The 15,329-nt window shown below is 37.2% G+C and overlaps 2 protein-coding genes across 2 annotated transcripts; one reads left to right on the top strand and one right to left on the bottom strand.

The window, feature by feature from the left end:
• Positions 1 to 3,184: 3,184 nt before the first annotated feature.
• LOC115922212 (sia-alpha-2,3-Gal-beta-1,4-GlcNAc-R:alpha 2,8-sialyltransferase-like) lies at positions 3,185 to 8,177 on the bottom strand. Its single transcript, XM_030980605.1, has 6 exons — positions 6,916 to 8,177; positions 6,351 to 6,498; positions 5,875 to 5,987; positions 4,851 to 4,940; positions 4,191 to 4,432; positions 3,185 to 3,520 (listed from the first exon to the last, which is right to left on the bottom strand). The coding sequence occupies exons 1-6, from the start codon at positions 7,404 to 7,406 to the stop codon at positions 3,285 to 3,287; spliced, it is 1,320 nt and encodes a 439-aa protein (XP_030836465.1). The 5' UTR covers positions 7,407 to 8,177; the 3' UTR covers positions 3,185 to 3,284.
• Positions 8,178 to 12,763: 4,586 nt separating this feature from the next.
• Positions 12,764 to 13,765, top strand: LOC594421 (adenosine receptor A3-like). The gene has a single exon (XM_793863.1). The coding sequence runs from the start codon at positions 12,764 to 12,766 to the stop codon at positions 13,763 to 13,765; it is 1,002 nt and encodes a 333-aa protein (XP_798956.1).
• The last annotated feature ends 1,564 nt before the right edge of the window (positions 13,766 to 15,329 follow it).

Below are 15,329 nucleotides of genomic sequence, written 5' to 3'. Positions count from 1 at the left end.
CCAGTCATGCCAAGTTTTTGGTATTCCTTTGAATTTAATTCCCGTTTCAAAGAATCTGAATTCAAGCTTCATTAAGCTGATGACTTTAACACGATCTTTCAAAGACTTTCGAAAGGTCAACTCAGGAGCAATTTCAATACCCTATTGTAGTTTATATCATGTTCGTATTGCATTAATAATAAAGTCATTGTAATATTCGCCCATTTCAAAACATGATGCACAAGGCTACTGAAATTGCCTGAGGTTGACATTTTGACGTCTGTTCGATCGTGTTTTTTTTAATGAAATAATAATGAAAATTCAAAAACAAAACTCACGATGATTTTTTGTTTCAATATACAAATTATTTTACTTAGACTGTTTCACATATTAATACTTGCATACATCGGTTTAACTACGAAGAAAACTGCCTTACTTTGTTATATCTTGAATTCGTAATACTGTTCTTCTGCAACAAACTTGCATTAATCTCGCGCATGATTGTGAGTCTTAACTCTTACATGTTTAAGGATGTAAAACGAGGATGTATATATGAATCAAGTAAACTTGCAGGATATACAGAGACGAAAACCAGATCGTTTTGTACAATTTAGACGGTAATTTGGCAAGAGAAAATAAACATATTTCTCTGTCAATATCTATTACCCATAACATAAATAATGATATATTTTAAAACTTTGCGTTGATACCTGTAAATTGCATTATTCAGTTCCAGAGTTTTATACGAGTATGATTCAGATTACTAGGCATGAGGTGAAATGCTAATGCAAACATCTGAGTCGATTTCGTCCGACTGATGTTAGGTATGATACGGTTACCATGGTATCTATCACTAATTGATCCAAGGGGATTTATAAAATGTGGATCACGAATACAGTGTATGCATTATCTGCATTAATAATGCATTAGATCCTTGTTTCTCAATTATCTTCATGACATAAACATGATTAAATTATTTTGCTTTCGTTTTTATATAGTTGCAATATGTATTTATTATTTCAGCCCCCAAGCAAAGTCGACTCTGTATAAAGATATTAAATTCTTCGAATGGTTAACAGTTTTTACGTTTTTAACAAGATATCGATTGGAATGAAGCATTGAATCCCTAGGAAAATTACACGTGGGACACATCCTATCTTTTTCATATATCTATCAAGTTGGTTTACACTAAATCTTACATGAATCCCGGCATGAATCTCAATGATTGATGACCTAATAGATTAAAATTCCCGAATAGATTCAGTAGAATCTATGTTTTTTATTTTGTATTAGAAATTGACCCCTTTCACCTTTAAACCATTTATCTGCCATTGTATCGGGAATGATAAAAAAAGGCCAGAGGGAATTAATTATCATCATAATCACGAAGAAATTTACTTCATTCTATATCTTTATGATGCCATTCGTGCTGTTAGCTCTGTATAAACACAAAAATTGCCTATCCCTTTAAGACCTTGTGGAAACATATTGCAAATTGGTTGTGCCGTATATGAGGAATCACTTTTGTTACATTCAAATTCTTTTGTTCTTTGTTTTTCTTTCCTTTTCTATTACTCTATGATATCTTGTGAGTTTTAATGTTTATCCCTTAAAGATTGCCTAAAACAAATGCCAGATTTTAGTTTCAAACGAATCAAAGCTGGTTCCGTAAATAAGAAATCACCTGTAATATATTTCCGTTGAGCTTCAGCAGATATAATTAAATCCAATGAAAAATATCACACGAAAATAGGTGTTATTGTGTCAGAAATGTATCACAAAACAAGGAGATAAAAAGAATGAGAAGAATATTTCCATTGGAGTGGAAGATAATGTGATTAGGTGTCAATGATAAATATGTGTGTGCAATCTCTGGAATATATCAACTGTAACCTCTGCAACAATGTTATTATCACGATTACACAGTTGAATGTCGAGGGATAACTTCAAATTTACTTGAGACTTGAGTATTCAAGAATATGTTTTACTAGCTGTAAAATATACCAATGCATCCGCTTTTGAGGTGGTAAAGTTGTGTTTTCAAATCGAGTGGCTCTATGCACAAATACACTTGACATTGTATCATCAAAGTAAAAACAAATAAAGTCTTGATTTAATCGAAATAATTTGTTTACCGTTCGTATCGTGTGATATACTTGTACATGTGAATTTTACTAATCATACATTCTGTAAATCGAACCCCAAAAATGAAAATGAAAATCGCGGCTACAGCCTATATAGACCAACAGCCCACTAGATCGACAATGTAGGTCTCGTACGCCTTCCGACATAATTACTTTTGAGCTCTCATTACACCAAAGTCCCATGACACCAACGCCCTCAAAATCGACATCTTTCCACCGTCCCTTATCTCATTTTGTATCGGTGTTATTGGCTGTCGGTCTCGTGGACCTTTAAAAATTATATTCCTTTCTTTATTTTCTGATGTCTTTGTATAGATCTGGTGAGCATTCTGTCAATGTTGGTCTCGTAGGCTGTCGGTCTCCGGGTAAGACCCTGAAACTGCACAGATTCAGATTGCTTTGACATGCCAACAAGCAAATGTTTCAAATAGTACTCTGCAATTTATATAATTATCGTATACACAAGATTTTTATTGAAAGAGAAACATCTGAAAATACTCTTCGGTGACTTTATCTGAATTTTACGGAATACAGTCAAATTCATAACTTGTTCGAAAACAAAGTCCATGTATCACCTTTAAACTGTAGTTCAGCATGTTGATATTATTTGGGAGGCTAGAACCCCGCTTTAAAACAAGCAAAGTTTTAACATAATGATCTAAAATTGATACAATTATGGTATATACGAGATGTTCATTGAAAGAGAAACATAGGAAAATACTCGTCGGTGACTTTATCTGAATTTTACGGAATACAGTCAAAGTCATTATTTGTTCAAAAACAAAGTCCATGGAATACTTTTATATATAGTTGAGCATGTTGGTATTATAATTATGGAATACTAGAACCCCACTTTAAACAAAATGTTCAAGATTAATTACATATTTACACACAAACCATCCGATTTCGAGAGAACATAAGATCTTAAAATGATACACAAAGAGTCGTGATGGTGACAAAACCGCCAATAATTCGGTAGGTGTCAAGGTGCCTGAGAAAGAAATTCCGACAATCAGACAATTAGTAAGTGACACCATTTTGTGTCACATCCGTTTTTGCAATCATGCATAAAAGACCTAAGGCACGATATGTGGTAAATGTCTTCAGATCTGCCTCTTCACATCAGGAAAACCAAAGTCCAATTTTATTTGATGTTATTCGTCATCTTGAGGTGCAATTTCCTAGGTGCATTCGCAGAACTCCATCTCGATGCAGCTGAAAAAGCTGTCTGAATTCTCCAGTCATGTCGTGAACGGGACGCCATGTTCCTTCCTCGTAATAATGATACATCACATGTTCGGGTTGACCTGATCGCAAAGCAGTCTTATCGAAAGGCCAGAATCCATACACATCGACGCTGTCGCAGAGTGTGGCCGCAACGTTTATGATGTAAAATCCTGCATTGGAATCAAGGTGTTGAAATTCGTTTTTTCCCAATCACAATAAAGAATCTAAAATATAAAGCATTATATTTAGTTCAAAGTAACAAGCACACAAACACAAAATGTATTGGCCTACAGGCATGTTATTTTTTGCGAAACACTAAAAGCTAAGCAATTTTATTTTAAATGTACACAAGTCATGTAACATTATACTTCCACCTTTATCACCTTCGACACGCCGGGTCCATTTTGCCTCTCCTTCTGGACCCAATCTGGGAAGAATTTACCCCCCCCCCCCTCATATCAAGTCTTAATACGCCACTAAGTATCAGAAAATGAACAGTACACATAATTTCCCGATTAAAGAGCTTTTTTAATGATTGGGGCGTGAATTGGAACTGATTCTTTGAAAGTAACGAACAATAGAGCATATTGGCGAAGGCTCTTGACTCTCATTATGAGAAGTCCTGGGTTTGATCACCGCTCGGTGCTTACATCCTAGGACAAGATGTTTTACCCGCAGTTGTCCCTCTCGACCCAGGTATATCAAATGGGTACTTGGCAATGTTGGGGGTAAGTAAAATTGTAGGGTCCGCAGGGAGAGCAGTACGTTGCTGTGGATACCCTGTGTGGGTAGTTGGACCAAATCTTGATCATTAGTGCAGGTGTTCTCAAAATTACACACCTGTTGAAGGTAGGTTGGTCATTTGCCGATCCTTCCAGTATTCCCATATAGCCATGAAGTTCTCAGGATGAAGGAATGTCATGTTCGCGTTCTTCTGGTAGTACTGTTTGATGGCTTTAATGCACTTGCGCAGGTAGAAGAAATGGCTAAAGCAAGGAAGTAGGATGACACCGTTGTAAGGCGCTAGGACTAGGTTGTACGGGTAGTCGATATCTCGGGTAATGGCGATGGTCCCGTATTCCCTGTAAGAGAAAGGGAGTAGAAAATACAATTACGTATTGATTATCTTATTTTCACAGAATAATCAGTTTTATCATTTTGAAATGATTTGTTAAACTATTTCTTTTGAATACCCATCTACCATGCCAACAAAAAGAACAAAAAATGAGCACGTGTTGTGTAAAAGGGACATAAAAGATCAACCCCCCCCCCCCCCCCAATTTTTTTTGTTCCTTTCCTTTTTCTTTTGCGTGTCATAAAGTTTGAGACTTAATTGCTCCCCCTTGGAATCTTGATCAACTCATTCGGTCTTTTTTCTTCTCTTAGTGTCAGCACCTTTTCAGAACAGGTATCTATGCCCCCCCCCCCCCACAATAATCTGGTACTGCCCATGGAATCAAGTAATTGAACCATGTAGTAACTTAGGGGGAATGAACATACTTAGTGTCGAGCATGCTCGGGTTCATTGTTGTTAGATTCGTCTTCAACCCGACGTCATTCTCGAAATCACGAAGAGGAGGGATGTTGCACCTGAGAGAGAGAGAGAGAGAGAGAGAGTGTGTGTGTGTGTATGTGAAAGAGAGAGAGAGAGAGAGAGGGGGAGAAAGGGGTTATCAGAAAATTTAAATAGGCTTTGCTCTAGATGTCTTGAAATATAGTAAATATCATTGAGAGGAATGATAGTCATAAACGAATTATTAATTTTCAAATAAGATAATGTGAGTAAACAAATGTCTTACTTCCTTTTGTTGTAGCCACAATCATGGGTGTCGATCTGTAATTGATACCTATTGTTCAGGGGAGATGATCTATTCATTCATCCCCCCTGAACAATAGGTATTTCGTAATCCCATCCGCTTTAAAATTAGAATAATGATAATTGCAAACCTGACAAAAACGGAGATAAAGTTGTGGGTTGTATTAATTTTACAGACCATGTTTTGTCGATCAAATTTCAGTGGCCACTTCTTTATTTCTGTAAAGACAACCTGTATACAGTGGCCTCTTTTGGAAACCATTGTGGGGCATTGATATACAGGACTGACACCATTTTTAAAAGGGGAGTCCACCCTAATTTGCCCTGTACATAATGTTTCATAAACATTCAATTTATTCATTATTGATAACGGAATAGATTTTTTTCCATATAGGGGGTCGAAAAGAAACATATTTGCAATAATTGTGTTTAGGGTGTGTGTATCATTGAACATTTTCTTGAGGGAAAATAAAAAGTTCTGATTTATTTAGTACAGAGCAAATGAATAGAAAGGGAGCTCGCAAGATAAATCAGAGAGATGCCAATTTGTGTTTGATTGATCGCAACTTCCAAAATTCATAACTTTCTTATTTTTAATTGGAATTTGCTCCAACTTTCACTGACCTGTTCCTCTCATTTCCCGCTTCTATTAAAACCTACTTGATGTCAGGGTTGACTTCTCCTTTATTAATTAACAAAATAACATACCTGAATACGTAATCGGCTGCATCTATTTCTTTCCCGCATCCACTATTCCTGAGGTTACCACTGTTCCCCATCACTACACACCTCCCTAAGCTCTTCCCGCTGTAAGGGGATGACTGGGATAAGAAAAACAGGAGCAGAAATATGTCAGAGAGATCACATTTACAAACATTTGATATTCAAAGTGGACATATTCTTACTATTTGTGTACCGAATTAAAATGTTATATAATATCAAATACACACCCAGGCACACACATACGCACACACGTTCAAATGCTGTCGATGTTGTCTATAAGTATCTTGTGAATTAATTTTCACTATCACCTTTATTGATAAATATAATGAATGATGTCTGTAGTGCCATTGAGGGCATTGATTAATTACATATGCCGACCCTATATCTAGCAAAATCGTTACCATGATATGACATATTTTAAGGGATATAAAGAGGTTTTGTATCTTCTGCAGCAAACATACCTCTGGAATAAGAGACATGAAGTATTCACTGACGGTATAAGAATGTTGAGTACTGATGTAGAACGGAAGAACTCGTTTGACCTCTACGGAATCATGAGTAACCAAGAAACTATTGCGTGAGTCCACACCATACGTCACCAGCTCCGCCCTGTTTCCATGAAAGTAAAGCGAATGATTAACCCATCTCTTACAGCATATTCGTATATTGACAAAAGTATGAGGTATGTAGCAAACCCCAATACTAGGTCTTATAGAAAGGTTAATTAGAAAGTGGTAAAAGGTACACACAACATTTTGCTGGTCAATAAAGTTTTGCAAAGCTGAAATAAATTAAAATCTGCACGTATACATGTAAGCTTGATTGGCCAAATTAGGCCCCCTCTTTCAAATCGCAATGATCTACAAAAGAATCAGATACAGAGGCTATAACATGCTTAAACTGTTTATAACACTTGCTTGACCTTTGAACAATAGCGGACGGGTTATGAGTCTTGTAACCTCAACAAACGAATTAATATATTCTCATAAACTACATAATTATAATAATTCACGTCGTGATTATCACCTCCATCGGTTGAACCCATCCTTGTTCTGCCTCCAATCAATTTTCTTGTACTCCTCCTCGAATATCTTCCACGTTCCATTGTCCATATCTTCCTCTCTCCAAATATCAGCAATAGAACTTTCGTCATAGACTGTACCGTTGTCCCCATCAGAATCAGAGTTCTGTAGGGCCGTCAGTACCGATGATCCATGCAAACTCTTCAACATCAAATCCGCTACGCTTGATTTGCCAGTATATCTAAATGGATCATCCTCGGCTGCATTAGCTTCTGGTGTTGCCAAGCTCTGTACAGTGTCAGGGTCTTCGAGTAACCGGGTGTCTCCAAACATGTTGGCAAGATCGTCTGGCATGTCAAGATGGACAAGCATTGGTCCGTTCTCCACCACGTTGGCACTCTTTCGAAGCAGGAGGGTTAGGACGCATCCTGCCAGCACAATGACCATAACCCATGCTTTCTTCTGATCCATCTTTGTCAGTGTTGTAACTATCATTTCATACCGTTCACCACCAATGTGCTACATGATACATATAATTATATAGCTGCATGTAATATAAGCCTATGTTCTACAAATGTCTACAGCGTATGATTAGATCTGCTCACATACTATATAATTTAACATGTATGTGTACGATTCAAGTGTGCAGTCTGGTACTGTGTTTCGCATAATCTTCACCACCAAGACCGAGAGACATTAGGCATACACTAAGTTTAAGATATCTTAAAAGATATTTGATTGGCACATAGAATTATCTGACATCGTACGGACTAATCGAAATATATCTTGCACCGAAACACCGTCCTTTAATTCTACACGCTAGGAGAGTTGAAATTCACTGATTTCAATCGTAAAAACGGCACCATCTATCCCCAATCAAATATCTGGTATCCACTAATGGAAGTTGATGGAGAGTCTAGTCGAGAAAAACATGTCCATTCCAACTCCTTCCAAGGGTCAAATTTATATTGTCTCCGCTGAAAATTTCAAAGTACACATTGCTCGACTGTCAAAATGGCGTCAGTATGATTCGCATTATACGTTAGCACGCATTGCTCAATGCATAACACATTTCATCCACAATTGCCAGCCATAGGAAGACCTTGATATTTCTTGCAAGAGAGAAGAACACAAAACATCACATTTCTTTGATTGTCACTACTATCACGATGTACAATAAAGCGTCCATTTTGTTCGTGGAAGAAGCATAGGGGATTTTTCAGTGATTTTGAACGAGCTGTAAACGCGCGTAGACTGTATTAGTGTTTACTTTACAGAACTGCAGTGCAAACAAATGAATATAAAGTCTGCTGGTAACGTTTAATCAACGAGTTAATGATTAACTTTAACATGTTGTCTGTTTGTAGCCAGAAAAGCATTAACTATGTATAACAAATGATATCATTTAAAGATAAGCTTGAATTCTGTTAACGAAAGAAAATACATTCTCACGGAATCCAACAAAACTTACACAGAATGTTCATAAATAAATGACAGGTGCCAAACGATTTTGGTAGAAAAGGCATAGAGCTGAGTAAGGAGCATAGAAAGATAAGGAAATCGAGGTAAGTAGGCCCGACACCATGTGCTTAAAGTTGATACACTAAGACAATCCCAAATACTGAGATAATTACATAAATAGAAAGCTTTTAACCCCCATAATAACACCAAATGGTGTCCACCTGACAAAACAAGTTTAGAATAATGAATTTATTCGAGTAAACTCTACCAAAATATCTAAGTCTGAAACCCGGAAGTGCACGTAGAGTCGGGCCTCTATCCGTGACGTCACGAACGGGAGTCATGGGCTCAGTGAGAGTGAATGGCAGTGATATCCCTACGTAAATGATATCCTGTCAGAGCTTAGATTTGTTGTTGTTAATGAGTATATTTGATGGCTTTTCTGTTTTCATTTGAATAAAGAATAACGAAGCAACATTTTCCAGTCGGTAATTTCTCTTTATATCCTCATATTCTCCCATTTGGTAGAGTTTTAAGAAGAGTTTGCTGCTTGGGAAACAAGGTTAAATCATGCACGTATGAATAGGCTGATGGACATATACATATATATTGTCATCAGATAAGGTACAGGAGTAGTTTTGTAAAACGAATATGCCTAGAAACATGAAAGTACTTATCATAGATGTGTGTGACTGCCTCAAAAAAGGATACAGTTCCTGTTAAACATTTTATTTTGTAATATATCAAACTTGAACGAGATCATGCAAGCGCGCTTCCTCTAATAATATTTGACGACGTCTAAGATTGGTGATCGAATGATATTCATCCGCGAGTGGTGCGGCTCTTGCACGAACGTTCGTACTATATGCAAATGAGAGTCGTGGTTTTCATTGAAGATGATTTCCAGCAAGTTTTTGTGAGGTTGTTTTTATTTTACTAGTTCAAGCAAATAATCTTCTTCAGGATAAACAATCCAGAATGAATTATAGCCATGTTCTCTCGACATGCGATGCCCATTTAAAGTATACCCGAGCTCAAGTTAAGCTTTAACCTCTTCTGGCTCCGAACAGATGATGTATAAAGAAACTAACCAGACTTTAATAATGAGAGCAAGCTCGTCATCAAAGTGAGACTTATGTTCGACCTAAATAACATGGTAGCTGTCATTTTTCGGGGGAAATATCAATCAAATGGTATAGTAATTACCCATTTCGCATATCCTGCCATTTCGATTATACATTTATTCCTCTAAGTACGTCTTACGGGGGAAAAAAAGCATTGACCCCGATTTGGTAATATCTGGAAGATGTCATATTTAGACTAATGGACCTCATCTTATCGTTTAAAGATAAAGTTGTTTTTGAATTCTTGTCATACGAATGCATCTTGGCATAAATGTTTAGTTCAAGCTTTTTTGTTATTTATTTTCCTATTTGAATATGAGGGCACTTGAAGAGCAACTCGTTCAGGTAATATGATCTACTTATACGATATTCTTTAAATTTGACTTATATACACTTTTGGTCACAATGGTGGAATAATTATTTTTACCCCGAGTCATGGAATGATTTTGATAATGATTTATTCCTAATAGATCTAGATGATAGTATAAGGTCACAAACTAATTTTCATCTTTGCAGAACTCGACCTTCTCTTTAAGATTATCAGCTCTGTATCACGACGCATTACGGGACAGGCATAAAGTAAGCAAACACTTTTTACCAAGAAATCGTAGTCCCACAGATTTTCTACTTCAAATGTTCTTTCTTTCAGTTTTTAAAAGAGTAAACAGGATTTTGGAAAGAAAAGAGGAATGGGAATGAAGGACAGACGCAGAAGCAAAAGAAATTCTCAGGCCGGAGAATATTTGTGGGACAGAAGGGGAGAAGAAGAAAAAAATACGGAAGATATGAAATGCAAACGACAGAATGACAAAGACATCTAGGCTAAGTGATAAACGCAATTTGCGCTCCCGTCTTTTGCTTTCCCAGGAGAAGGCAAAAAATCGCAGACCAAATACAAACCATTAGAAACGGGAGAAAAATTGGTCTCTTTCAATTTATCATTCAATCGAACAATGTTTTCTTGGATATTCCAAGAAAAGACAAATACGTTGACGAGACCTTATGACAGAAATTGAGGAAAAAAATTAAGGAAATATTGCGAAGCGACTAAATAAATTGAGGAGCAGGGCAATATACCACGAAGCAATAAAGGAAAAGTCCATAGGAATAAAACAATGACATTGATCAGATGGGAACAAACTTAAATGTTATCTTTTAATTGTGGTTTTAAACAAATATCTATGTAAAACACGAACATAATTATATTGACCTTACAATCTGTGCGGTATGGAAACATATACGTGATGTCGTTGTTTCAATGCAGCAATAGAAATATTAATTGAATGTGATTTAAAGCATCATCTTGATAAGAGGCAGTTTCAGAATTATGTTGTAATACACACACAAATAGTTTGGTCGCGCTTGCTTTTCCCACCGTTAAAAAGGAAGCCCTCCTTAATATTCTCCTTGATATTAAGTTGGTTTTAATAGAAGAAAAAAAACTATAGAAACAGGTCAATAAAAGTTTGAGCAATGAAGAAGAAAATGAAAGTTGATGAAATTTTCTGTGTACAGAAAATTGGAGAGAAGCTCGCAAAATACGTCGTAGTGTTGCCAATTCGTGTTTCACTGATGACAACTTCAAAAATTAATAAATTTCCTGCTGATATTGCTTATATTTTAACTAATTTGTTTCTCTCACTTTCTTACTTTGATTAAAACCGGTGGACTTCCCCTTTAAGTCATTTTGTTACATTAGCATCATTTTGCACGTATTACCATTCCTATTTTATTTAATAACCCTATTATGGATTCTTGTTTCTATATCGATTTCCAGAGCCAAAATAAGCACTAATTACATGAGGAGCTCCTTTCCACATACTCCCACGTAAATTTAAGTAATTTATCGTTAGCCAACTGAATTTTGTATTTTCCTCTTTTTAATTATTTGCAGAGAAGTACCAAATAACTACGCTCATTTAAAGTGTGTACAGGTATTGTTATTAGACACAAACGCATTGGTAATACCTTTAAATTCAGACGATATTTAACGACACTTGTTACAATTAAACAAATGATATATAATCCTCATGCACTTTTATCATTTCCCAAAAGACAGCATACTGCATACGCAAAAAACAGCTAGGTTACATAACAACTTTGACAAACATTGGGGTCAAATATATTTACGTAGTTGCACTGGTCGTTTCACGTTTTCATTTCTCTTTAATTTCTAGATGTTCGACCAATACATGCATGCTTTGTAAGTATTTCGATTAATAACAAGTATTATATTAATTGAATAAACGTATTTAAAGGTATATCAAGTCAAAGGCTTTTTAATATGACCCTATCACTTTCTTTTTGAGAAGTACAAAAGTCGTTTGGTGTGAGTGCACGTAATTGTGAGTGCGATATTTCGTTGTAATATTATACTCTACCGCAACTTCTTTCGTTGACAATGCACTGAAAGTAATCATGTATCGTGTATGCATTTCTATATTGTTATATAAAACTCTTTCACATCTTTTTTAAAGAACATCACTTTAATGATGCTGATACTGCATTGGTAAAACGTCACAGAACATGCCTAGACGAAGACCGTTTAGATTATATCTAATTGAATGCAAATGCACACGAAGTGCAAATGCTTTCAAGTTGCGAGATAACTAATAATTGAGGCTGACAATCTCAAACAATGTGGCAAATGGGTTTTTTGTTGTTTGTGCTCTTATAGTTATGTAATAACCTTTCTTATGCGGCATCGGTTAATGTAATAATTATATTTTGTATTTTACTGTTTCCTCTCAATTTTCGTCTTGAGTCAACTACTCAGTCGTGAAATGTTAACACAAATTAAATTGAGAAAAAAAAGGGCATCATATGATAAAAATGAAATAGGGGAATGCTATGGAACCTGATACAATGATTGCCACTTTCTTGGAGGGGGGGGGGTATATTCCTCATAAAAGTCTCCACAAATTGATTTTTTTATTCGACAGCACTTATGCTCAAACCATTAGACGATATCATCTTTGTTTTTGCAAGGGAGTAAGAGGACCACTCATCATTGATGCTAGAGTTCTATCAAATTCTAGCAATCCTTTCTGATAAAATGACGATCACTGTTTTCGAATAAAATTATTTTTCTTGTATTGGCCACGTTGGCAGTGAAAGCAGCATCGTTTTGTTAACGGGGGAGCGATTGTACACAATCTCTCCGGACTAAACCGTGCCAGAAATTATTGGTAGAGCCTACCCCTTGCCGCAACATCAATGACTGATTGAAAACAAATCTTCCTCCGGTGACATCTGTTCTAAACAATCATGAATGGAAACGAGATTGATGCTTTGACACTCTCAAGATGCTCGCCCACGATTCCCTCCACCATGTCGACATTTCCTACAAATGATCTTTACATCAGTGATCCATCCATCGCTTTCCTTGTCATATCGTCTCTGCTCTACTTCGTCATCGGTTTCGTGGCCTTGATTGGTAACATTTTCGTGATCGTCAAGGTGTATCAAGAGCGTCGTCTGCACAAGCCGACCTACTACCTGATTGCTAGTTTGGCCGTGGCGGATCTGTTGACGGGGACGGTGGCTCTTCCGTCGGGTGCTTACGGAAGAGTCGTCCAGAATGTTCGCACATGCTCAGGAGAAACGCACCTGTGGTTCTTCATGATGGCTTTCTACCTTCATTGCGTCTCTGTCATGCATTTGATTGCTATCGCCATTGACCGGTATATCTGCATTACCAGGCCCCTAAAGTACATCAGTGTAGTGACACCGAAGAGGATCGCAGGGACAATAGCATTTAACTGGGTCATGTCTTGCTCTTTTGGTCTGGTTCCACTGTACAGCCGAAATGACCAGACGATCTCGCATTGCTCTGCGATTGCATACAACATCATCATGTTCTACACTTCAGCCATCCTCCCGCCTCTCTGTCTCCTCGTCCTCAGTCTCATTTACTGGATCATTTTCCGCGTTGCTAGGCGACAGGTGATGCGGATCGCTGTCATCGAGCGAGCGGCGCATGGCGGGCGGAAACCCATCCAAATCCACACCCCTCAGATGAAAGCGACCAAGACCACGCTCCTCGTACTGTGTGTCTTCGCTGTGTGCTGGCTCCCGATTTCCATCAAGTTTCTTCTTGAGATTCACTTGAAGACCACTCCATCAACGATGCTCTATCTGCGAACCGCGTTTGAGATCATCGCATATAGCAACGCAGCTTTGAATCCCTTCGTTTTTGTCTTCAGGGATCGCAATTTTCGTGGCGTCTTGAAGCATCATCGACCCAAACACATCTTGGTTTCACTGTAAATATTATCAAATCGACTGGTTATAATTGTTTGCAGTATAAATGCGAACTAATATCGGCTTTAAGGTTGAAAATCTAAAGTGGCATAATGTAAAAAGCATATTTCTGGCTTAATTATTTCATAAAGCACCTTGTCTTAAATACAATTGCTGCCAATATAGTAAATCGTAATAATAAATTGTGTACTTTACTGCCAGCTCATTAAACAATTTATACAAATATTGCAGGAAATATAACGAAATATCTGATCCCCGAGTATATACCGAGGCCGAATGGCTAGGTTGAAAAATAAATGCACTAATGAAATTTTGAATTTGCAGGTGAATTATGTTATTTTATCCATTAAATTTTATGCAATATGTGTTATGTTAAATTTGGGGTATTTGTGGTCTCTATTTGGATTCAGGCCCTCTCAATTACTTTCAAGTTGCCTCTGTGTCAAATGCGCACATTTAAGTCAATGAAAACAATAGGTTTCGCAATCTTGTCACCTCTACATTGAACAAGTCTAGATCTACTATGATATTTATGAAAAATGGCTAATTCATATCAGTTTTCATATTTCCAGCAGCAGTCATGACCGATATAACAAATATGATTGATTTCGGTAACATCACAGAATCTTTTTGGTCAATTAATTGATTCTGTTAATCAGGCATGATTAAATAAAAACGTGAAAAAAATGAAATGAAATTTCAAAAGATTTTTTGTCATGATGTGCCAATTAAGTTGAATTGTGTGTGTCATGAAAAAGCTCAAATCTGACGCGGGGAATTTCCCCAGCTTCAAAACATTCTATAGGCGACCCGAGACTTGTCTTAATACTCCCGAACATTGAGAAAGAGCATATATTATACTTATCTTTCTATAGCACTCGTAAGAGATGTCCTGTAATCATGGTAACAGTCTATTTTTCGTCTGAGCAGACTGGTGCTCTCGAGAGGAAAATCTTTATTTTGTTTGGAAACAACTTGAGCTGGGGGCGCAATAATGACATCCTTTCAATCACAATGAGTATTTACGGGCCTCGTTTGGGAGTCAACTTGCCTAATAAGAGCAATAATGTATCTAGATTGCGGACGCCATGCGTTACAATGATTTCTCGACCCCTTTTGATGGAGCTGTTCAAGAGGAATTTTCTCGTTAAGCATTTAAACACGAGGGAAAATTTAAGATTGGATCGCCCATTCGCTGAAGTAGGCCAAGTAGTAGGGTTCTACTAATACTGATCGAGATGTATCGCCCGATATATTTGTATGTTGACTCATCCCGGCGATAATCTCCATCTCCGCGTTAACCAACATCCATCCTCCTTTCTGAAGATCCTCCCTCATCCCTCGTTCTTCTCCATCTTTCCGTTATCACCCTCTCTTTATCTTCTTTATCCCCTCCCCCCGCCCCTCCCTCTTTTACTATTATCTCTCTCTCTTTCTGTGTGTGTCTCTCTCCCTGTCTCTCTCCCCCTCTCTCTCTCTCTCTCTCTCTCTCTCCCCTCTCTCTCTCCAACACACTCCAACTCACACACAACTATCCACATCTCCCACATACTCTTTCTCTCTCTCCGGC

The sequence above is a fragment of the Strongylocentrotus purpuratus genome, unplaced genomic scaffold (assembly GCF_000002235.5).
Source record: "Strongylocentrotus purpuratus isolate Spur 01 unplaced genomic scaffold, Spur_5.0 spur5_scaffold_11, whole genome shotgun sequence".
Lineage (NCBI taxonomy): Eukaryota > Metazoa > Echinodermata > Echinoidea > Camarodonta > Strongylocentrotidae > Strongylocentrotus > Strongylocentrotus purpuratus.
The sequence above is the reverse complement of the archived record's forward strand: the minus strand, read 5'-3'. Positions and strand labels throughout refer to the sequence as shown.

What these genes read in the sequence shown, in the direction of transcription:
- LOC115922212 (XM_030980605.1), bottom strand. Translation starts at nt 7,406, where the DNA reads ATGATAGTTACAACACTGACAAAGATGGATCAGAAGAAAGCATGGGTT. An exon ending in CCGAGCATGCTCGACACTAA is followed by an intron (nt 4,433 to 4,850) that starts GTATGTTCATTC and finishes TTTCTCTTACAG; the next exon opens with GGAATACGGGACCATCGCCA. An exon ending in GACCAACCTACCTTCAACAG is followed by an intron (nt 3,521 to 4,190) that starts GTGTGTAATTTT and finishes ATTCCAATGCAG; the next exon opens with GATTTTACATCATAAACGTT.
- LOC594421 (XM_793863.1), top strand. Translation starts at nt 12,764, where the DNA reads ATGAATGGAAACGAGATTGATGCTTTGACACTCTCAAGATGCTCGCCC.